The following is a 23,357-nucleotide window of genomic DNA, read 5'->3' as shown; positions in this document are numbered from 1 at the left end:
GTCCCTTCATGGTCTCAGCCAGAGTGACAGCTCCCATCCCCACATCTGTCCCTAGAGCCACGAGGTCTTGGGCTGAAGGTGATAGATATTGGGGTGCCTTTGTGGCTCAGGGCCTCCTGCCACCTCCTGTGCCTCAGTTTCCCCACAAGGCTGTGGGAAACACCTGTCCTAAGGGGGGGACAAAGAGTCCCCTCAAGCAGGGTGGTTCACCTAGGGGACAGCCGCCCATGGGGACATCCAGTGTGTGTCCCCGGGGGGGTGCCTGGCCCCGGTGCAGCTGCCCAGTCCCCAGTGTGTGTCCCTGGTCCCCCATGCCCTGTCATGGTGGGCATCCCTGGTCCTGCTGTGTCCCCGCTGTGGCTGCCCACACCCCGTTCATGTCCCCGGTGCAGACACCTGGTCCCCTACGCGTCCCAAGGGTGTCCCCACAGTGTCCCCTCGTGTCCCCGCTGTGAGTGCCTGGCCCGGGTGGGGGTGCCCGATCCCAGGGCGGGCTCCCGGTGCAGCCCCCCCAACCCCATGCGTGTCCCCGGTGCAGACACCCGGTCCCAGTGCGTGTCCCCGCCGTGTGTCCCGGCTTCCCCGACCGTGACCCCGGTCCCGGTGCCCGGTTTCCCGTGCATATTCCCAATCCCGGTGCCGATGCCCGGTTCCCCGTGCATATTCCCGATCCCGATGCTCGGTCTCTCGTGCATATTCCCGATCCCGATGCCCGGTTTCCCGTGCATATTGCCGATCCTGGTCCCGATGCCCGGTTGCCCGTGCATATTCCCGTTCCCGATGCTCGGTCTCCCGTGCATATTCCCAATCCCGATGCCCGGTTCCCCGTGCATATTCCCGATCCCAATGCCCGGTTCCCCGTGCATATTCCCGATCCCGATGCCCGCTCCCCCGTGCGTGCCCCCGCTCCCCGGCGCGCGTTCCCGCCGCGCGTTCCCGGCTCGTGTGCCCGCGGCCGTGCGCGCCGCCGGTGCCGGTGTCGGTGGCTGCTGCCTGGCGCTGCCTGAGCGCTGCCGCCGCCCGGCCCCGCGCCCGCTCCCGCCGCCGCCGCCGCTGCTCCCGGTGCGGCCGCGGGTCCCGGTGCGGCTGCGGCCGCCGGAGGTAACGGGCGGGGGCCGCGGCCGGGGCGGCGGCGGCCATGGCGGGGCGGGGGGGCGGCTCGGGGGGCGGCGGGACCGGGCACCGGCGGGCTGGGGGCTTCCGTGCATCGCGGGGAACCGGGCACCGGCGTGGGGGGACGGGGCACCGGGGGGGCTGCCGTGCTTGGGGGGCACCGTGCTCCGGAGGGATGGGGGCTGCCGTGCATGGGGGGGACCGTGCGCCGGGGGGGCACACAACAGGCACCGAGCGGGGAGAGCCTGCCGTGCCCGGGGATACCGGGCTCCGGGGGGCCGTGCATCCATCCTGGGGACTGCCGTGCGTGGCGGGGACCGGCCACCGGCGGGGCACCCTGCACCGGGGGGCTGCCGTGCGGCGGGGGGGGGACACCGTGCACGGGGGCCAGGCCTGGTCTTTCCAACCCCCCCTTTCCAGTAAGAGCAGCCGGGGCCCGGTTTGGGGGGGCTGTTGGCCCCCGGGATCGTCCCCACCGCGCGGTCCCGGGGGGGCTCAGGGCTGGGGTGAGGGTCCCCCCCCCCGTGCTCGGTGCTCGGGGTCACGGCGGGCGCACACGCGTGTGGGGTGCGCGGTGCGTGTGAGCACAGCCCAGCCGGAGCCGCGCGTGTGGCCGCGGGGGGGTTGTTGTGCTGCCGTGGCTCCCCCCTGTCGGTCCCGCTGTCTGTCCGTGTCACCGGCTGTGCGTGTGCCAGCGCGTGTGCCCGTGTCTCTCCGTGTCAGTGTGTCTGTGTGCGCCCGGCCGTGGCCGTCCCTCTGTCTGCCGCCTGTTTGTGCGGCGAATCCCCCCGAGCCCGAGCCCCCCGCCCGCCGCCGTGGGGCCGGGGGCTGCCGTGGGTGGGCTCGGGGGGGCCGGGAGCACCCCCAGCCCGATGCCTGCAGTGCAGATCATAAATCAGCGGCGGCTGGAGCGGGATCCAGGGCCCGCGGGTTCCCCGGCACCCAAAGCCCCGGCGCGGGAAGCGATGAGGCTCACCGGGCTCCTGGGACCCCCGGCAGCCCCCCAGGGCCGTCAGCAGGGTGGCCCGTCCCCCCCGTCCCCGTTGTCCCCTCTGTCACGCCGGAGGCCGGCAGCCGGCCGGGGTTGGCAAGCAGCCCGCGCTGCCAGGGCTGCGGGCACCGCGGCCTCGCTGCCCTCGGGCTCGGCGGGGCGGTGGGGACGGTCCCCAGCTGCCACCCGCCTGGCGGTACCCGGGGTGACCCGCGCCGTGGCCCTGTTTTGCAGGTGACACCCCCCTGGCTTGCCACCGGTGACGTGCTGGGCGGCGGGGACAGCCGCGGAGCCACCGAGGACGTGGGGCTGAGCAGCAGGACACGAGGAGGAAGAGGAGGAGTGGGTGTCTCGGGGCCAGCACCGTGGCTGCGCGTCCCCATCGCCGTTCACGAACACCGCCATCCTCGAGCCGACGCAGTCTGCGAGGAGGTCCTGGTGTGGCTTTTTGGAGCCCGAGCCCTGCCAAGCAGCACCGCGGGGAGGAGGAAGAGCCGGGGAGGCTGTGCCGGGTGATGGATGGCCCCAGGGGCAGCGGGACCGGGCGGCTCGGGGCCCTCGGGGAGCCGGCTGGCAGCACCCGCCCCTGCAGAGCCCCGCAGCGCCGGCCCCGCTGAGCTCCGCAGGAGGATCCGGAGGGGCCCCGGGTGACCCCCGCGTCCCCGTGCGGGGACACAGCGCGGGGCTGAGCCGCTGCGGCCCGGGCATGGCGCGGCAGGGCTCGGGGGCCATGCTGGCCTCGGGGGGCCTGGGCTTCCCCCCGCAGAACGTGGCCCGCGTGGTGGTGTGGGAGTGGCTGAACGAGCACGGGCGCTGGCGGCCCTACTCGGCCGCCGTGTGCCACCACATCGAGAACGTGCTGAAGGAGGACGCCCGCGGCAGCGTGGTGCTGGGACAGGTCGATGTCCAGCTGGCGCCCTACGTCATCGACCTCCAGTCCATGCATCAGTTCCGGCAGGACACGGGTAAGGGGTTGGCATCGAGCCAGGGGCATCCAGCCACCCGTCTGTCCTTCCATCTGTCTGTCCGTCCGTGCAGCCATTCATCCACACAGCCTTCGTCCTCCCTCTCTCTCCATCCATTATCCATCCATCCAATCCATCCATCCATCCATCCATCCATCCATCCATCCATCCAGTGGCACATCCCTCCCTCCTCTCTCTGTCCTTCTATCCTGCCATATTTCCATCTGTCCTTCCATCTTTCCTTCCTTCCTTCCATCCCTCCATGCTACCATCCATCCCTTCATCCCTCCCCCTGTCCCTGTGAGTATCTGTCTGTTGTTCCACTCATCTGTGAATCTGTCACTGCATGTCTGTTTGTCTGTCATTCCATCCATCCATCCATCCATCCATCCATCCATCCATCCATCCATCCATCCATCCAATCTTCCCCTCTCTACTTATTCATCCTTATTCATCAATTCCTTCCTTCCTTCCTTCCTTCCTTCCTTCCTTCCTTCCTTCCTTCCTTCCTTCCTTCCTTCCTTCCTTCCTTCCTTCCTTCCTTCCTTCCTTCCTTCCTTCCTTCCTTCCTTCCTTCCTTCCTTCCTTCCTTCCTTCCTTCCCTGTGTATCTCTGCTTGTCTGTCCCTTCATTCCTGGATCCCTCCATCCCTCCCTCCATCTGTCCATCCATCTGTTCCCTCACTCTCCAGGGCTCCAGTGCCCCCATGGGCCCCTCCAGGCTCCTCCATCCCTTTCCTTTCCCATCCACCACAGACCCCCATCCCAGAGGACACGTCCCCATACCCCCCATGCCCTGTCCCCTCTGTGAGTGCTGTGCTGTGTCCCATTATCCCATTGTCCCCTCCTGTTCCCCTCTGAGCTGCTCCATGCCCAGGGCAGTGGGGAGGCCCCAGCTGGGCCCTGGGAGCAGTGCTGGGCACTGGGATGGCTGCAGCTCTGCTGGTTGGTGCTGCTGCAGCGCATCCAGGCCAGGAATCCTGTGGGAAATCAGAGCTGATCCCACACTGGGAGTGAGCCCAGACCCCATTAAACGTGTCCCTGTCACAGTGTGACCCATTAAACCAGCACGTGCTGGCTGTGCTGTGGGGGATGTGCTGTCCTGGGTGCATTCCTGCCCATCCCTGCATCCCTGCCCAGGGCAGGATCCACTCCAGGACAGGCAGAGCAGGCAGGGGACCTGCCACACCTCAGGGGACACCCCCTGCACCCGCCTGGGGACACCCCCAGCAGGACCCCCGTGGCTGTGACCCCTCCCCTGGCCGCTGATGCCACCGCTCCCAGTCCCCAGTGGTGCCAGGTGACCCCGATGTGGGGCTGGGGACTGAGATGGGACCGAAGCAGGGATGTGCCACCTGCCTCTGCCATCCAGCCTGGCTCTGAATCCATCCCCAGCTGGTCACAGACTTGGCAAAGGGCAGCTTGGCACCTGCAGCCCTGAGTCAGCGAGGACACCGGCCCGACCCGGAGGGTCTGTGCTGACTCAGAGCTGCGGGAGCCACCGGGACACCCTGGCTGTCCCCGTGCCACCTCCTGCCAGCTTTGGCCAGGGCCCATCCTCTGACAGCAGCTGGCATCACATCCCATGGCCGCAGTGTGGGTAACCCTTGGGGACTTGTGCCCGTGGTGGGGCCACCAATGGATTTGGGGTGACAAAACAACTCTTGCCAGGATGTCCCTGGGTACCACAGTCCCTGTGCCAGCAGGGCTTGAGGACAGGGATGCTGAGAGAGGGACCTTGATGTCCCCAGGGGTGTCATGGCAGGGGACACAGCCATTGTCCCCAGCATTGTGGTCTCCATCCCTGTGTCCATCTGTATCCATCATCTCTCCCCTGGGTGGGGCCCAGGGTTTGGAAGCTGCCACACGGCTCATGGTGCTCGGGGACAAGAGGGGCCCCTGAGCTGAGGGTGCTCCTGGTGCCTGCTGTGACATGGGGACACAGGGAAGGCTGGCAGGAGGCTGGGGGCTTGGGGGCTTGGCCCATGCAGTGCCTGGGGACAGAGAAACCCTGAGACAAGAGAAACGAGGTGACCCCATTCTGAGAGCGGGGACGTGCAGCCCCTCCCGGTGGCCCTGGGGACACTGGCTTGGCCCTGTGGCTCTGGCATGGCTGGCAGAGGGGGCTGGGGACAGCTGGGGACAGCTGGTGGCCCTTGGGGACTGGGAGCTGTGTGTGCCAAGGGGATTTGGGATGGTCCTTGATCTTCTGGGGGATGTGGGATGTGAGGGGCAGGGGATGTGGGATTTGGGGTGGGGATATGGGATTTGGGATGGGGATGTGAGGGACATTTTGTGGGATTTGGGGTGGGGATGTGAGAGGCAGGGGGATGTGGGGTTTGGGATGGGGATGTGAGGTTTGGGATAGGGATGTGAGGTTTGGGATGGGGATGTGAGGGGCAGGGCATGTGGGGTTTGGGTGTGGGATGTGAGGTGCAGGGGGATGTGGGATGGGGATATGGGGTTTGGGGATGTGAGGTTTGGTGTGGGATGTGAGGTGCAGGGGGATGTGGGATGTATTTGCAAGGACCAGTGGGTCCGGGATGTGTTTATGGGCGGGATGTGGGATTTGGACAAGAGTGAGCAGCAGGATGGGGGACATGGAGGCAAAGAGGCAGGGCTGGGAACTGGGGTGGGATACAGGAAGTGGATGTGGGGGAATGTGGAGGGGAGTGGGGTGTGGGGCTGGAGGGAGGTGGGCAGTGGGGTTTGGAGGGCAGTGGGTGTGGGTGTGGGAGGCCTGGAGCAGCAGTGGGGTTGGAAGGGAGTGAGCAGTGGGGCAGTGGGCAGTGGGGCTGGAGGGCAGAGGGCAGTGGGGCAGTGTGTGTGGGTGGCCTGGAGCAGCAGTGGGATGTGGGATGTGGGATTTGGGATGCGGGCAGGGCGGGCTGCAGGGCCCCCCCGCTCCCCTCCCGGGCCCCGGCGGAGCTGCCTCAGCACTCGGCAGCAGCTGGGGCCTGGCTCTGCCGCCTGATGCGGCCGGTGATTAATGACCGTTAATTAGCGCCGTTAATCGAGCCGGGCAAGCGCTGCCGGCGAGGGGATAGACAGGCCCCGTGCGGGGGGCACTCGAGGAGAGGCTGCGATGCCTCCCCCTGCCCTGCAGAGCTCCGGAGGGGGCTGCGGGATCCAGCTCCATCCCAAGCAAGCGGCGAGGGGCCGGGATGTGGCCGTGTGGGACAATCCCTGGCTGTGTCACTGCCAGAGCCAGCAGCTGTCAGGAAACCTCTCCTGACCGGGAAATGCTTCCCCTGCCCCGGGATGGCCACGGGGATGGGAGGGTGGGGAAGGGCTTGGACCAGAGGGATGGAAAAATGCTGGGAAAAGCACAAGGATTTGTTGGATTATGCCCTTTTCTGACCCAGAGATGGGGTAACTGAGAGGCTTTAAAAAAAACTTTTATTCTATTTTCAGTCTCATGTGAAGGGCGAGAGAATTCTATACAAATTCTGAATTCTCACCTTGGAGAATTCTCCACAAATCCATTTCCCACATTGGCTGAGCAGCATTGCCCTTCCCAGGACATCCAGGAGGATGATCCTGAGGGGTGGCAGTCTGAGCCACTGTCACCCATGGCGGGTTGGGGGTTGGATTCATCCCAAGGGAAGCACTTTTGGGGTGCAATGGGGATTATAGCAAAGGGACAGAGTGGCTGTTGCACCCCAAGGTGCCTCTGTGCCCCAATCCCTGCGGGATGCCGGGCTGGAAGCTGGACACAGGGATGTCTGAAGGTGCCCCTAGTGGCGTCACCCCCCCTGTTTGTGTCCCCAGGGACCATGCGCCCCGTCCGCAGGAACTTCTACGACCCCTCCTCAGCTCCGGGGAAGGGAATCGTGTGGGAGTGGGAGAACGACAACAACTCCTGGACCCCCTACGACATGGACATCTGCATCACCATCCAGAACGCCTACGAGAAGCAGCACCCCTGGCTGGACCTCTCCTCCCTGGGCTTCTGCTACCTCATCTACTTCAGCAGCATGTCCCAAATGAACCGGCAGACGCAGCGCAAGCGGCGGCTGCGGCGCCGCATGGACCTGGCCTACCCGCTCACCATGGGCTCCATCCCCAAATCCCAGTCCTGGCCGGTGGGCGCCAGCACGGGCACCCCGTCCTGCTCGTGCCCCCAGTGCCTGCTGGTCAACAGCACCCGCGCCGCCTCCAACGCCATCCTGGCGTCCCAGCGCCGCAAGCTCTACCCGGGCGCCGTCCGCCAGAGCAGCACCTTCGCCGGGGCAGCGCTGTGGCCGGCGGGGACCGTGACACCGGCGGTGGTGGCGGCCAAGGGGGAAGGGCTGCGGGTGTCCGGAGCGGGGTTCGGCCCCGGGCAGGGCGTGTCCAGCGCGGCGCTGCCCGGTCTCAACAACCTCAACCGGCCCGGGACGCAGCGCGGGGCTGGGCTGGGCGCCAGGGCTGCTGTGCCCCCTGGGTAAGATGGGAGGGGAGGGGACAGGCGGGTGTCACCGAGGCGGGGATGGGCACACAGAGGGACAAAGGGGGTGATGGGGGTGGCTCGGACCCTGCTGTCCCCTTGCAGGCAGCCCCAGCTCTTGTGGCAGTGCGTCACCTCCAGCCCCGGGGTCCCCACCCTGGGTGGTGCTGGTGGTGCTTGGATCCCTGCAGAGGGGATGTGGTGATCTGTGCCGTGCTGTGCCGTGCCATGCTGTGCCAGGCTGTGCCATGCTATCAATAGCAGCTGGAGCTCAGGGAGTGCCTGGTCCCAGGGGAATGCTGTCCCCAAGGCCAGCATGGGATGTGCTGGTCCGTGCCATGCTGTGCCAGGCTGTGCCATGCTATCAATAGCAGCTGGAGCTCAGGGAGTGCCTGGTCCCAGGGGAACGCTGTCCCCAAGGCCAGCATGGGCTGTGTGACCCAGCTCCTGGCCCGATGCCACCAGGCAGATCCCTGGGAGGGCACAGCTGTGGGGAGGGGCCACAGCCCCGGTGTCACTCCCGTGCTGATCCACCAGGGGGTCCAGGTGGGCGAGCAGACCCCTGGAATTGTGTCCCGGTGGGTGTCCCTGTTCCTGTCCTGGCACCCACCTCTCCATGGCTGTGCCCCATGGTGGGTTGGCCTGGTGTCCCCTCGGGGCTGGCAGGGGGGACAGGTGGCTTCTCTGAGCCCCCAGCAGCTCCTGGCACATTTCCTTCCCCTACTGGCGTCCTGCTTTCACTTCTGTGTGCTGGGCTGAGCAGTCCTTGTCCCTGTCCCCATCGCTGTCCCTGTCCTGGCACCCACCTATGGACAGGGAAGAGGGGCTGGGCCTTGGTGTGGGTACAGGAGCTTTGGGAATGAGGGAAACGCCCTCGTGTGGGGCTGAGCACTGCTGAACTCATCCCTGTGATCCTTCCCTTCCCTTCCCTTCCCTTCCCTTCCCTTCCCTTCCCTTCCCTTCCCTTCCCTTCCCTTCCCTTCCCTTCCCTTCCCTTCCCTTCCCTTCCCTTCCCTTCCCCACACGCTGCCCTGAGCACGGTGCCACCGGTGCCACCTGCTGCTGCCACCCAGCAGCGTGGGGGTCCCTGGGGGACACGAGTGGTGGCACATCCCTGCGGGGGGTGGGGGACACGGGTGTCACCATCGGGATGCCCTGACAAGGTCTTCACCCTGGGTCGAGGGGGACCGTGATGCCAGCAGTGACATTGGGTGCCCAGAGATGGGCAGGTGGCACTGGGTGACAATTCCCTGGGATGGGACAGCAGCCCTCCAAGCTGGGGAGGGGACACCTTGCCCTGTGTCCCGTGGGCAGGACACTGCCTGGTGACAGTGCCAGCAGCCCCCAGCGGACACTGCCCCGTGTCCCGTGGGGAGGACACTGTCTGGGCCATGCCGTGCGGGGAGGGGACAGTGCCAGCCCTGCCATCCCTGCTGAGCCCCTTCCTGTCCCGTGTCCGTGCAGGGTCCCAGCGCTGCCGGTGAAGAACCTGAACGGCACCGGCCCCGTCCATCCCGCGCTCGCAGGTAAGCGCCGGGTGTCCCGCGGGGTGACAGCGCGGGCGGGGAGCGGGGCACGCTGCCGGGGGGGTGGGCAGGACGGACAAACGGACAGCCAGGCGCTCTCCCGGCGCAGGGATGACGGGGATCCTCATGTGCGCCGCCGGGCTGCCCGTGTGCCTGACCCGCGCCCCCAAACCCATCCTGCACCCCCCGCCCGTCAGCAAGAGCGACATCAAACCCGTCCCCGGCGTCAACGGCATCTGCAGGAAAACCAAAAAGAAGCAGCTCAAGAAGAGTAAGGAGCCCCCGATGTCCCTGCGGGGTCAGGGGACACGGAGGGGGAAGTGAGGCAGCCCCGGGGTTTGCGGGGGTGATATCGCTGCTTCGTCACGCGTGTCCCCGCCGTGCTGGCGGGGGTGGCAGGGCCAGGTGGCACCGCGGGCAGGCTCTGATGGCATCGCCCTCAGGTAAAACCCCCGAGGACGTGGTGCGCCGCTACATCCAGAAGGTGAAAAACCCCCCGGACGAGGTGAGTGGGGGGCTCGGGCAGGGCCGGGGGTGAGCCCTCATCATCCCCCGGGTGCTGATGCCGCTGCCGGCAGGACTGCACCATCTGCATGGAGCGCCTGGTCACCTCCTCCGGCTACGAGGGCGTGCTGAGCCCCAGGGGCATCAAGCCGGAGCTGGTGGGCAAGCTGGGCAAGTGCGGGCACATGTACCACCTGCTGTGCCTGCTGGCCATGTACAACAACGGCAACAAGGTCAGAGCCCCCCCCCCGGGGCGGGCTGCGCTCGGGGGGCTCGGTGGGTGCTGGGTGGGTGTTGGGTGGAGGCTGGGTGGGTGCTGGGGGCGTGTTGGAGGATGCTGGGTGGGTGTTGGAGGGAGCTGAGGGGCTCCAGGTGGGTGTTGGGTGGGTGCTGGGGAGTGTTGAGTGGGTTCTGGGTGGGTACTGGGTGTTGGGGAGTGCTGGGGGGATCCATGTGGATGCTGGGGTGTCCAGGTGGGTGTTGGGTGGGTGCTGGGTGTGTGCTGGGGGGATCCGCAGGGGTGCTGGAGGGTCCAGGTGGTGCTGGGTAGGTGTTGGGGAGTTCTGGGTGGGTACTGGGTGTTGGGGGAGTGCTGGGTGGGTGCTGGGTGGGTGTTGGGTGAATGCTGGGGGGTCCAGGTGGATGCTGGGTGGGTCCAAGTAGGTGTTGGGTTTGTGCTGGGGGGTCCAGGTGGGTGCTGGGCAGTTCCAGGTGGGTGCTGAGGGGTGCTGGGTGGGTGTTGGGTGAGTGCTGGGTGGGTCTCAGGGGTGCTGGGTGGGTGTTGGAGGGGGCTGGGGGGTTGTTGGGTGGGTACGGGGGAGTGTTGAGTGGGTTCTGGGTGGGTACTGGGTGTTGGGGAGTCCTGGGGGGATCCAGGTGGGTGCTGGGGAGGTCCAGGTGGGTGCTGAGGCCTGCTGGGTGGGTGTTGAGTGGGTGTCAGGGGTGCTGGGTGGGTGTTGGAGGGAGCTGAGGGATTCCAGGTGGGTGTTGGGTGGGTGCTGGGGGGATCCAGGTGGGTGCTGGGTGGGTGTGAGGGCTTCTGGGTGGGTGCTGGGGAGTTCTGGAATGTTCCAGCTAAGTGCTGGCTGGGTGCTGGGTGGGTTTGGGGGGTTGAGTGGGTGCTGGAGTGGGTGTGGGCATTGGGTGGGTGATGGGTGGGTGTTGGGTGAGTGCTGGGGGGTCCAGGTGGGTGTTGGAGGGGGCTGGGGAGTTCCAGGTGGGTGCTGGGGGTGGGTGGGTAATGGGTGTTGGGGAGTGCTGGGGAATCCAGGTGGGTGCTGAGTAGATGTGAGGGCTTCTGAGTGGGTGCTGGGGAGTTCTGGAATGTTCCAGCTAGGTGCTGGCTGGGTGCTGGGTGGGTTTGGGGAGGTTGAGTGGGTGTTGGAGTGAGTGTGGGCATTGGGTGGGTGATCGGTGCGGTCCTGCTGGGGGCAGGGGTGGGTGTTGGGGAGTTCTGGGTGGGTACTGGGTGTTGGGTTGGTGCTGGGGGGTCCAGGTGGGTGCTGGAGGGTCCAGGTGGGTGCTGAGTGGGTGTTAGGGGGTGCTGGGGGGTCCGGGTGCTGCTGGGTGAGTGCTGGGGGGTCCTGGTGAGTGTTGGGTGGGCATTGGCTGAATGCTGGGGGGATCCCAGGTGGGGGGGGTCCAGGTGGGTGCTGGGGGATCCAGGTGGGTGCTGGGTGGTCCAGGTGTTGCTGGGTGGGTGCTGGGTGGGTGCTGAGGGATCCAGTTGGGTATTGGGGAGTGCTGGGGGGTCCAGGTGTTGCTGGGTGGGTGCCACCCCTGAGGCCCCCGCGGTGCCCCCAGGACGGGAGCCTGCAGTGCCCCACCTGTAAGGCCATTTACGGGGAGAAGACGGGCACGCAGCCCCCCGGGAAGATGGAGTTCCACCTCATCCCCCACTCCCTCCCGGGATACACCGACTCCAAAACCATCCGGATCGTCTACGACATCCCCACAGGCATCCAGGTGAGGGAGACACCCCGGCGGGGTGGTGACCCTGCCCCGTGTCCCCGTGTCCCTGCTCACCTCCTGTCCCCACACCCACCCAGGGCCCAGAGCATCCCAACCCCGGCAAGAAATTCACGGCACGAGGCTTCCCACGGCACTGCTACCTGCCCGACAATGAGAAGGGCAGGAAGGTGAGACTGGGGTGGGGTGGGGTGGGGTGGGATGGGATGGGATCCATGGGATGGGATGGGATGGGATGGGATGGGATCCATGGGGTGGGATGGGATGGGATGGGATCCATGGGATGGGATGGGAGGGATGCGAAGAGAAAGAATAGCGGGGATGGAACCAGATAGGATGGCACAAAATGGGAAGGGAAGGGGTGGAAGGAGGATGGATGGGATGGGGAGTGGAATGGGAAGGAGAAGGGAAGGTATGGGATGGGGTGGGATAGGATGGGAAGGGATGGGATGGTTGGGAATGGGGTGGGATGGGATGGGATGAGAAGAGAAAGGATGGGATGAGATGGGAAGAGACGGAATGGGGACAATAGAATGGGAAGGGATAGGAGGAGAATGGATGGGATGGGAAGGAATGGGATGGGGTGAGGAAGAAAAGGGATGGGATGGGATGGGATGGGATGGGATGGGATGGGATGGGATGGGATGAGAAGAGAAAGATTGGAATGAGATGGAAAGAGAAGGAATGGGGACAGTAGAATGGGAAGGGATGGGGTGGGATGGAAGAATGGATGGGATGGAAAGGAATGGGATGGGGTGGGATGGGATGGGATGAGAAAGAATAGCAGGGATGGAATGAGATAGGATGGCACAAAATGGGAAGTGATGGGGTGGAAAGAGGATGGATGGGATGAGGAGTGGGATGGGGTGGGGAAGGGAAGGGATGGGATGGGGTGGGATGGGATGGGTACAGAAAGAATGGCGAGAATAGAATGGGAAGGGATGGGGTGCGAGGGAAGGAGAATGGATTGGATGGGAAGGAATGGGAGAGGGTGAGGAAGAAAAGGGATGGGATGGGATGGGATGGGATGGGGAGGCTGCAGATGCACTGGGATGGGACTGGGGGGTACCACAAGGAAAGGTGGCATCCTGTGGGCACCGTGCTGAATCCCACCCTGGGGGGGCTGAGGCTGTGCTGTGCTGGGGTTGCCGTGGGGCTGTGCCAGTCCCTGCCAGGCTGGGTGGGGATGCCCGGTGGCTGTGCCAGTCCATGCCAGGCTGGGTGGGGATGCCCAGTGGCTGTGCCAGTCCCTGCCAGGCTGTGCCAGGGGTGCTGGGTGGGCGAGCCATGGCCGTGCCCGCTGCAGGTGCTGAAGCTGCTGATCGTGGCCTGGGACCGGCGGCTCATCTTCACCATCGGCACCTCCAACACCACGGGCGAGTCGGACACGGTGGTGTGGAACGAGATCCACCACAAGACCGAGTTCGGCTCCAACCTGACGGGGCACGGCTACCCCGACCCCAACTACCTGGACAACGTGCTGGCCGAGCTGCTGGCCCAGGGCGTGTCCGAGGCCACCCTGAAGGACTGAGGCCGGGCTCGGGGCTGCCCCGGCCCCCGTGCCCCGCCCGTGCCGCCGCCGCCTGCGCCGCTTCACCGCAGCCCCGCCCGGCGGGCTCGTCCCCCGTCCCGGGCCACCCGGTGCCACCCACCGCGTGTCCCCGTGTGCGTCTGTCTGTCTGTCTGTCTGTCTGTCTGTCCGCCCGTCCCGGCTCGCCCCGCTCTCGTGGCGATAGCGTCGTGGTCTTTTTCTACCCGTGGCCTCTTTGCGCGTCTGTGCCACCCGTGTCACCCGTGCCACCCGTGCCACCCGTGTCACCCGTGTCGCCCGCCGCTGCCCCAGGAGCCGCGCACAGCCGGTGCCATGTACATCTCTGTGTTACGGAATACACCCCGTGCCGGGCTGCTGGCCCCGCGTCCCCTCTGTGCCCCGCCCGGGCTGGGCCGAGGGGGGGACGCTGGGGACAGGGAGGGGACTTGGGGGTGGCTCTGGGGTCTCGTCGCGGCGGGCGAAGGCGTCGTGGGCGATGTCCAGGTCTCGCAGCACCTCCTGCAGCCTGTCCCCAGCGGGTCCCGCTGCACCCCAGGGTGGGGTCAGGGCCACCTGTGGCACCCACCCGCACCTGGCACCCACCCGCGGGCATTTCCCCCCCACAGCCCCGCATCCACCCCCGACACCCATCCGTGGTGTCCCCACAGCCCCTCCCGGTGACCCCGTCCCGTGCCCGCACCACCCGCCAGCCCCCCGGACTGCGTGTGTCCCCGTGTCCCCGTGTCCCCTGTCCCCTGTCCGCGAGTATCTGCTGTCCCCTCGTGGAGGGAGTCGGAGCAGTGCCCTGTGGTGCCCACAGGGCTCTGCCAGCCTGTGCCAGCCCCCACCCCGGGTCCCCATGTCCCCCCAGTGCCCCTGGGGCTCCCGTATCTGCCTGGCCCGGGCAGGGGGGCCCGGCCACCGCGCTGCCCTCGGGACCCCCGGCCAGCGCTGCCCTGCAGGACAGGGACCCTCAGGACACCCCCCGCCCTCCAGCACCCAAAGGACCCCGGGACAGGGACCCTCAGGACACCCCCCGCCCTCCAGCACCCAAAGGACCCCGGGACCCCCAGCCCCCACCGTGCTGGGGGACAGGGACCTCAGGACACTCCCACCCTGCCCATTGGCACCTAAATGCCCCCCGGACCCCTGTGCCACCCTCTGGACCCCTGGTCGCCACCACCCTGCAGGAAGGGACCCTCAGCGGGGTCCCACCATGCCTGTCAGCACCCAAAGGACCCCGTGACCCCGACTCCCACTCTCCTTGGGGACAAGGACCCTCCGCACGCTGCCACCCTGCCCACCACCCCCTAAAGGACCCTCAGGCCCCCATATTCACCCTCGGGACCCCCAATCCCCACCAGCCTGTGGGACAGGGACCCTCAGCAGCATCCCACCCTGCCCACCAGCACCCAAAAGTGCCCCCCTGTGCCCGGGCTCACCGCAGGTGCCCATAGAGGCTCTGTGCTGCCACCGCGGGGTCCCCGAGGTCGCTCCATTCCCCCAGCACCACGGCGCCGTGGGCACGGCTGCACCCGGGCACTGCCAAGCACCGCAGTGGGGACACGGTGACACCCACACCCCCCTGGCGGGCACCCCCAGCCCAGGGCACCCCCAGTCCTACTGGCACGGGTGGGCTGCAGGCAGCAGGTCCAGCGGCTGGCGCGGAAGGTGCCGGGGTGGCACGCTGGCAGCATGTCCCTGTTGGCACTGGTGGCCTGGCGCAGCGCCCACAGCCACTGCCACAGCTCCACGGCACTCTGAGGGGACAGCAGGGACGGGGACACCCCCGAGGGCACTGCCAGGGCAGGGGGAGAGGAGGAGGAGGGAGGAGGAAGGGATGGGCACCAGGGATGGGGGACAGGAGTGATGGTTTGGTGGCCCGGTAGGAGGTGAGGGAGATGGGGCTGCAGGAGCCAGGGTACCCCAGTGACCCCAGTACAGCCAGGGTAGGACACCCCAGCTTCCCCAGTATACCCAGTTAGCCCCTGCACCTCAGTACTCCCAGTGCTCCCAGTACAGCCTGGGCACAGCTGGATTTGGGACCGTTCCCATTGTCCCATGGCTGGTGCAGGGGAAGGTGGGGGGCAAGGGTGTGGTGGTGGGGGGGTTCCTGGGGTTGTTGGGGTGCTGGGGCAGGGTGGGCTCACCCACCTTGCACTGGAGGTAGGTGGTGTGGAGCTGCCCGGTGCCATCCTGTGCCACCACCTGCAGCACGTGGGGGTGCGGGAAGGTGCCCCTGTCCACCTGCTCCACTGCCCAGATCTGCTCCACTGGGATGGAGCCGAGCACCTGGGGAGCCCCAAACACCCCAAAATCTCTGCCCATGTCCATATCCATGACCCATATCTATGGAAAACTTGTGGAACCCCAAACACCCCAAAATCTGTGCCCATGTCCATATCCATGGAAAACCTGGGGACCCCCAAACACCCCAAAATCTCTGCCCATGTCCATATCCATGGAAAACCTGGGGACCCCCAAACACCCCAAAATCTCTGCCCATGTCCATATCCATGACCCATATCCATGGAAAACCTGGGGGACTCCCAAACACCCCAAAATCTGTGCACCCACATCCATATCACCCACCTGTTCACCTGGGATGGAGCAGTGTACCTGGATACCCCAAAACACCCCAAAATCTCTGCCCATGTCCATATCCATGACCCATATCCATGGAAAACTCAGGGACCCCCAAAACACCCCAAAATCTGTGCCCATGTCCATATCCATTACTCATATCCATGGAAAACCTGGGGACCCTCAAACACCCCAAAATCTGTGCACCCACATCCATATCCCCCACCTGTTCACCTGGGATGGTGCAGTGTACCTGGATACCCCAAAACACCCCAAAATCTGTGCCCATGTCCATATCCATAGAAAACCTAGGGACCCCCAAACACCCCAAAATCTCTGCCCATTTCCATATCCATTACACAAGTTCATGGAAAACCTCAGGACCCTCAAACACCCCAAAATCTGTGCCCATGTCCATATCCATGGAAAACTCGGGGACCCCCAAACCCCCCAAAATCTGTGCCCATGTCCATATCCATTATCCATACCCATGGAAAACCTGGATATCCCCAAACACCCCAAAATCTGTGCACCCACATCCATATCCCCCACCTGTTCACCTGGGATGGTGCAGTGTACCTGGATACCCCAAAACACCCCAAAATCTGTGCCCATGTCCATATCCATAGAAAACCTGGGGACCCCCAAACACCCCAAAATCTCTGCCCATTTCCATATTCATTACACAAGTTCATGGAAAACCTCAGGACCCTCAAACACCCCAAAATCTGTGCCCATGTCCATACCCATGGCCCATATTCATGGAAAACTCGGGGACCCCCAAACACCCAAAAATCTGTGCCCATGTCCATATCCATGGAAAACTCGGGGACCCCCAAACCCCCCAAAATCTGTGCACCCACATCCATATCCCCCACTCACTCCACAGGGATGCAGCACCATCTCTGGGGACCCCAAAACACCCCAAAATCTGTGCCCATGTCCTTCCCCCCAGCTCTGGGCACCCTGCACAGGGTGGGGGTCCAGGGCAGCACCCACCTGCCCCTGGGGCACCTTGGCATAGGCCAGGGCCTGGGTGCTGAGCCTGAAGTGCCTCTTCTTGAAGGCGAAGCGGGGCAGCGGTGCCACCCCCAGCTCTGGGCAGGTGTGCAGGGGACCCTCCTTGATGGTGGCCGAGGGCTGGCAATGTCCCTGTGGCACTGGCACCTTGCCCACTGCAGCCGTCACAGGGAGGGAGCGGTGTCACCTCAAGTGCCACCACCTCCCACGGCCCGAGGGTGCTCCTGGCAGCACCAGGGTGGTGCCACTGACCTGGCACCAGCAATGTCCCCTCCCTGCCCCGTGTCCCCGCTCACCCACGGTGACCAGGGCATCCAGGAAGGCCCGGACACGGGTGACACTGGGCAGGAGGACGGCGTTCAGCGGGGCCATCCACGGCTCCTTGCCCTGCCCCAGCTGCAGCCCCAGGTTCCCGATGCTCTGCAGAGCCTGTCCCACGCAGGGAAGGGGTCACACTGCTGTGTCCCTGCTGGTGTCACCCCCTGGGCCACCCTGGCTGCTCCCCCGGACCCCGAGGGCTCAGGGTTGGGGAAAGTGGAGCAGCTGGGGGGTGATGGGACCCAAGTTCTGCCCCTGTGCTGTGCCCAGCTTGTGGTGGCACAGCCTGGGGACAGGCAGGACTGGCCTCAAGTGGCAAAGGAGGGAGCCAGTCCATGGTTTGTGGCACGGGGACAGGAATGGCACTGCTGTGCTTGGGGTCCCCATCATTCCCTGGGGTTTCTGTCCCTCGTCAGGGTCTCCTGCTTTTCTGGCCTCCCCATTCCTTGTGGGTTCTCATCTCTCCACGGGGTCCACATCCCTCACAGAAGTCTCTGTCCTCCCTGGGGTTTCTCTCTGAAGTCCCAAACCCCCCCTGGGCTCCTCAGCCCTCCCCACAATCCTTGTCTCTCCCAGTGGTCCCCATCCCTCTGCAGGTCCCTCACCCACCCCATGGGTCCCTGTTAATCCCCAAGGATCCCCATCCCTCTCCAAGGGTTCCCATCCCTCCCTGGAGTTCACATCCCTCCTCAAGATCCCCGTCCATCCCTAAGGATCCACATCCTTCCCCATCCCTCCCCAACCTTCTCCTTCTGTTCTCATCCCTCCCCAGTGTCTCCATCCCTTCCCAGGGTCGTTATCCATTCCCAGGCTTCCTATTCCTCCCCAGGGTCCTCATCCCACCTCAGGTCCCCCATCCTTCACAAGGATCCCCACCTCTCCCCAATGTCCCTGTCCCTCTCCAAGGGTCCCCATCCCTCCCTGGTGTCCCCATCCCTCTCCAAGGTCCCCATTCCTCCCTGGTGTACCCATCCCTCTCCAAGCTCCCCATCCCTTCCCAAGGGTCCCCATCCCTTCCCAAGGATCCCCATCCCTTCCCAAGGGTCCCCATCCCTCCCTGGTGTCCCCATCCCTCTCCAAGGATCCTCATCCCTCTCCAAGGTCCCCATCCCTCCCTGGTTGTCCCCATCCCTCTCTAATGTCCCCATGCTTCCCAAGGGTCCCCGCCCCTCCCTGGTGTCCCCATCCCTCTCCAAGGATCCCCATCCCTTTCCAAGGTCCCCATCCCTCCCTCGTGTCCCCATCCCTCTCCAATGTTCCCCATGCTTTCCAAGGGTCCCCACCCCTCCCTGGTGTCCCCACCCCTCCATGGTGTCCCCGTGCTGTCCCCACCTTGGCGAGCAGCAGGAGCGTGCGGCCGGTGCCGGGCTCCGCGTGCTGCTCCCGCAGCCCGAAGAGCTTCGGGGTGAGCACAGCAGGAGCGAAGAAGCGAAGGAAGAGGAACCCACTGATGGAGAAGTACCGCACCTCCTGGAGGGGGGACAGGGACAGCTCGGGGGACAGGGACAGCTCAGGGGACAGCTCGGGGGACAGGCACAGCTCTGAGCTTGGCGTGGTGCTCCTGGGGCTGTGCAGACCCCCAGCCCCGCCGTGGGCCCCACCTCATGCTGTGCCGAGGGGAATCGCTGCTCCACCCGCCTGCGCAGCTGCTGGAATGCCACCCGCATAGGGAGGGGACACTTGTCCACCGAGCCCATGATGGCATCGAGGATGTCCCCCAGGTAGGCCTTCAGCAGCTCCAGGCTGCTCTCCCGCACCTGCACCTCCGACAGGGACCCCTTGAGGGAGATCCTCCTGTAGGGACACCTCTGGGTCAGGGACACTGGAAACGGGGCACTGAGCTGCCAGACCCATGGACTCAGCAGCAATAGGTGGCACCTTCCTGCAGGGGACACAGGGACATGCCAGGTGCCCCTCCCAGACATCCACCTGTGCCCACCTGCCCCGGCTCAGCTCCATCTTGCCAGGGTCCAGCTCCACATATTTCTTCTCCTCAAAGATGTGGTTCACTACCGGCTTCAGGACCTCGTGCAGGTAGGGCAGCCCCACCGCCTGCAAGGGGTGGGAAGGCACTGTCCTTGTCCCCAGATGCCCTGCTGGGACAGCAGGGAGGTGTCCCTTCCCATGCTCACCTTCATGAACTGCTCCATGGATTTGGAGGCCAGCGAGTTGGAGCGGAAGAGGGTGTTGGGATCAGCTGGAAGAGCACAGAGGCTGTGGCAAGGTGGGCACAGGGCGATGTCCCAGCTGTCCCTAGTGTGCCCAGCCCCAGGGACACGTGGCACCTTTCCTGCCTCTCCCTTGGTGTCCTCACTCTTTCTCCATGGGGATCTGGAGCAACCCTGGCTTGGGGTTTCTTAGGGTGGCCCTGGGCACTTACTGGTCCTGGCCAACTCGCGGCTGGTGAGGTAGTCCAGGAGGGGCACAGCCAGCCCTTGGCCCAAGAAGAGCTTCACCAACTTGGTGGCCACGTCCTGCCGGCTCTCCCCTGAGGTCATCCTCCTCCAGGACAGCCAGGGCTGTGCCCTCGGGGTTCTGTGGGGAGGGCAGGGTGGGCACAGCAGGGCCTCCACACTGGGGTGGTCACCCCAAAGTTCCCCGCAGCCCCAGCACCCACCTGGGCTGGGCAGAGGATGGGCTTGGTGAGGAGCTGGATGAGGGGCTGGTAGTGGTGGGAGGGCAGGACTGTGTCCTCCAGCAGCCTCACTGCCAGCCTCAGGGCACCCAGCTGTCCCCTGCAATGACACAGGCGCTCATGTGGGTCCTGTGCCCTCCATGGGGGCCACCTCGTGCTGCCCTGGTCACAACCCCCTGTCCCCTCTGCCTGCACTCACCCGTGGTCCTCGGTGGTGCTGGGGAAGGGCAGGAGATGGAACCAGCCCCTGGTGGGGCCTGGGCAGAGGGTGTCCAAGAAGAACTCGACCTGGGGGACAGAGGCAGGGTCTGGATGGGTGAGGGGACATGTGCCAGTCCCCTGTGCTGCACCTCCCTTGGGTGACAGCCCAGGACATGCAGGGTCTCATGGGGCACTGCCCCCATCCTGGTGGGTCCTAACCCGTGGTCACCCAGACCCCGCACAGGGGGGTGCAGAGGTGCCCCCAGGCCCCATTCGGGTGTGGCCCGAGGTCCTCACCCGCCCCAGGAAGTTGTTCTTGCCCACGATGTCCCAGTCCCAAAGCTCCACGCTCAGCACAGCCTCTCCCAGCTCCCCCTCTGGCAGCTCGAACTCCAGCACCTCATCCCAGCGCGGGAACCGCGTTTTCTTCACCACCTGCGGGGCACCGGGACTGGTGGCCGAGGTGCCCGACGGTGCCCGAGGGTGCCCGAGGGTGCCCGAGGCTCTGGGTCCGTAGGGGACGGGGTGCCACACTCAGCACCCAGCAGTGACTCACGGCTGTCTCCAGCGTGTGCCCGCAGCACGACACCCGGCCAAAGGGGTCCGAGGTGCCCGAGGCGTCCCGGGGGGCCAGGTCCCTGTGAGGGCGTGGGGTCAGCAGGGTTTGTCCCCATCCTCACGGTCCCTGCAGCCCCACGTTCCCGCTTTGTGCCAGCTCGCCTGGGCATACGGGGCAGCCAGCAGGAGCCAGGGGATGCTGGGGGGATCGTGTCCCCATTTCCAGGGAGCCCTTCCTCCTCCAGTCCCTAGTGGGGCTGATGCCGTCCCTCCTGGCTGTCCCCATGGCCACCCTGTCCCCATGGCCATCCTGTTGCCTTGGTAGCCGCTTTGGTTGCCATGGCAGTGGGATGCTGCCTCTGCTGGCTGCTCCATCTGTCAGCTGTGTGCGTGTGTCACCGTGTGTGTGTGTGTCACCGTGCGTGTGCCCCTATGCACGCTCACACGCGTGCACACACTTGCGCACGCATCTGCACCCCCAAACACAGACGGGCAGCCTGGGCAGTGCCTCAGTTTCCCCAGATTTTGAAACCAAAGGGCAAACACACTGTGCGAGAGCCAACCATTCTGCTGGGGACAAACCCTGGTGCTCCTGTGTCCCTGTCCCCAAGCAGGGATGGCAGCACACTTCCCACTGAGCCCCCATGGCATTGTCACACGTGGGTTGGCACCGCTGATGTCCCCAGCCTGGCGCAGCGAGGACCATTCCGAGTGTGGAAAGGGGAGGACAAACACTGTGTCACCACTGTCCCCATCCCCTCCTCTCCTCCTTCCTGTCAAAAATAAGACCCCGTGGTGGTGGCAGCCCCCCGGAGCTGCCAGCCCCCCACCTGGCCTCGATGAGGTGGCAGCGCAGCACCCGTGGGTGGCCCCGCTCAGGGACCTGCAGCTCCAGGTGGATCTCACCCTGCACCTCCTGGTCGGGGCTCACAGGTGCCAGGCTGAGCCAGCTGTCAATGCCTGCCGAGGGGGACAGCGTGGGCACCCCATGGTGCCAGCTTGGGTCCCGCTGTCCCCCACCCCACTGTGCCCCCCCTCACCCCGTGGCTCGGCCGAGATCTGCTGGTGGCTGAGTGACACCTTGCCAATGACATCGTCCTGCCTGTGAGGAACAGACACAGCAGGACACTGCTGGGGACCTGCCACCCCTCGGGGGGTCCCCAGTGCCCACCCTGCCCATGCTGTCCCCCTACCCAATGGTGTCTTCATCCAGCACGTAGATGGCGAGGCTGTGGAATCCACGGGGCAGAAGCAGCGTGATTTCCTCACCCCAAAAAGGGTTCAGGCTCTTCCACACGGTGGCTGTCCTGCCGGGATGGCAGAGGTGGCTGTCCCCCCAGGGAGCATTCCCCACTCCTGTGTGTCCCCTCCCAGTGTGGGACAGTGTCCCCGTACCTGGCCACCACCTCATTGTCCACCTTGACCACGCAGTAGGGATCGCTGGAGCCGGACCTGGGCAGGGAACGGGGGTGCCCAGGGTCAGCCCCCACTCGGGAATCCCCCCCATCCTGGGGGCCTCAGACCCCAACAGTGAGGCACCAGCCCCGGGGTGAGCTGAGCTGCCCGGTCTGAGCCTGGCCCTGCTGACACCGGGATGGGGACATCCCCTTTCTCCTTGAGCTGAGGGACCTGCTGGGGGTCATCCCGAGCCATCGCAGTGTCCCTGTGCCACCCACCCGTGGGTACCACTGTCTGTCCAGCAGCACAGCCCAGCCCGAGTCTCTGTGACACCCACGGTGCCACGGTGCCACCGGTCTGGCCCTTTCCACCGGGAGAACAGGATGGAGGGATGAGGGACGGATCCAGGGGCCATCCACCCGCTCCCTGCAAAGCCCCTTTCTGCTGGGTTATGGCAGCTGGAGCAGCAGCGAGGGTGCCGGCCCTGGGGCGCTGCTGGAGCCCCAAATCCCCAGGAGGTGCTTCCACAAGGACTGAGACCTCGAGATGGATGAGGGACGTGACTCTAGTCTCTGTCCCTGCCATAGGACGGGAAGTGGGAGTGGCTCCCCCCGACCCCCTCTGCAGCCCCACCACAGCCCCAGGCTGGGTTTGGGGACGCTGGGAGCAGCACCGGGCACCCCAGCATTGTGCAGATCGCCTGCTCTGCCCAGCCCCCCGCAGTGGGGCACCCCCCGGCGGCAGAGCCCCCCGAGGCAGGGACACGGCCCCGCTCCCGGCTGCCCGGCCCTGGGAGCGGCCGGTGGTGCCAAGCTGGCACATCCGGAGGTGCCCGGGACTGCCAGCTCCGCTGAGCCGTGTCCCCGGGGCAGGAGCGGGCGGGGGCCTCCCTGCACCCCCTGATCACCACCCCCCCCCCCAAAGGCGTGGGGGTCTAGGGGCGGTGCCCCCCACAGTGTCACCCCCAGGTTTTGGGGGATCCTCTGTGCCCACCCTGCTGGGGGGCACGAAAAGGGTGGTGAAGGGGTTGGGGGGCTCATACACCCCTGGGGGATGGGGGAGGGCTGGCAGTGCCTGCACACCCCAGACCCCCACTTTGGGGGTAATGGGGGCAAGAAGAGACCCCCAAAATTGTACGAAGAGAACACCCAGGGAGGGCAGAGCACCCAGCGCCCCCTCCCCGCCACATCTCCCGGGGTGGGTCTGGGGGAAATAGGGGGGCCCTGAGCCCCCCAAGCCACTCACAGGTCCTTGGCGGGCAGGTCCTTCCCCTCCAGCACCCGGCAGCGCAGCCAGGCGGTTTTGGCCATGCCGGCGAACTTCGAACTTCGGGGTGGGCACCTGGGGGGCTGCGATGGGTGCCCGGGGATGCCCTGAGCCCCCGCAAAGCCCCGCGGGGCTGCCGGCACCTCCTCCTCCTCCTCCTCCTCCTCCTCCGCCGCCGCCGCTTCTCACCGCCGCTTCTTCCTCTTTCCTCTCCACGGTGTTTTCGCGGCCGCTTCGCTCCCACCTGCGCCAGGCGGGCACAGGGCGGAGGGCGAGCGCGGGGGAGGTGGCACCGTGCCCACCGGGAGGGTCCCATTGCCAGCCAGCGAGCAGACAGCAAAGCCACCCTCCG

The 23,357-nt window shown here is 65.8% G+C and overlaps 2 protein-coding genes across 2 annotated transcripts; one reads left to right on the top strand and one right to left on the bottom strand.

Moving 5' to 3' along the window:
- The first annotated feature begins 945 nt into the window (after positions 1 to 945).
- Positions 946 to 13,399, top strand: DTX1 (deltex E3 ubiquitin ligase 1). Its single transcript, XM_054645789.2, has 10 exons — positions 946 to 1,101; positions 2,339 to 3,069; positions 6,840 to 7,494; positions 8,962 to 9,023; positions 9,133 to 9,294; positions 9,467 to 9,528; positions 9,602 to 9,760; positions 11,331 to 11,492; positions 11,576 to 11,665; positions 12,802 to 13,399. Exons 2-10 carry the CDS (start codon positions 2,811 to 2,813, stop codon positions 13,024 to 13,026), a joined length of 1,836 nt encoding a protein of 611 aa, XP_054501764.1. The 5' UTR covers positions 946 to 1,101; positions 2,339 to 2,810; the 3' UTR covers positions 13,027 to 13,399.
- RASAL1 (RAS protein activator like 1) lies at positions 13,356 to 23,185 on the bottom strand. The gene is given in 22 exon segments (XM_077187782.1): positions 13,356 to 13,575; positions 13,922 to 13,982; positions 14,469 to 14,568; positions 14,651 to 14,786; positions 15,181 to 15,318; positions 16,609 to 16,784; positions 16,926 to 17,058; positions 18,280 to 18,417; positions 18,549 to 18,741; positions 18,887 to 18,999; positions 19,080 to 19,144; positions 19,328 to 19,445; positions 19,447 to 19,482; positions 19,565 to 19,682; positions 19,782 to 19,870; positions 20,081 to 20,218; positions 20,340 to 20,421; positions 21,172 to 21,301; positions 21,382 to 21,443; positions 21,535 to 21,648; positions 21,737 to 21,793; positions 22,985 to 23,185. Coding segments are annotated over 22 exon segments (2,463 nt in total). The 5' UTR covers positions 23,050 to 23,185; the 3' UTR covers positions 13,356 to 13,374.
- Positions 23,186 to 23,357: the final 172 nt, after the last annotated feature.

Source organism: Agelaius phoeniceus, chromosome 18 (assembly GCF_051311805.1).
Source record: "Agelaius phoeniceus isolate bAgePho1 chromosome 18, bAgePho1.hap1, whole genome shotgun sequence".
Lineage (NCBI taxonomy): Eukaryota > Metazoa > Chordata > Aves > Passeriformes > Icteridae > Agelaius > Agelaius phoeniceus.
Note: the sequence above shows the minus strand (reverse complement) of the source record. Positions and strands in the feature narration are given on the sequence as shown.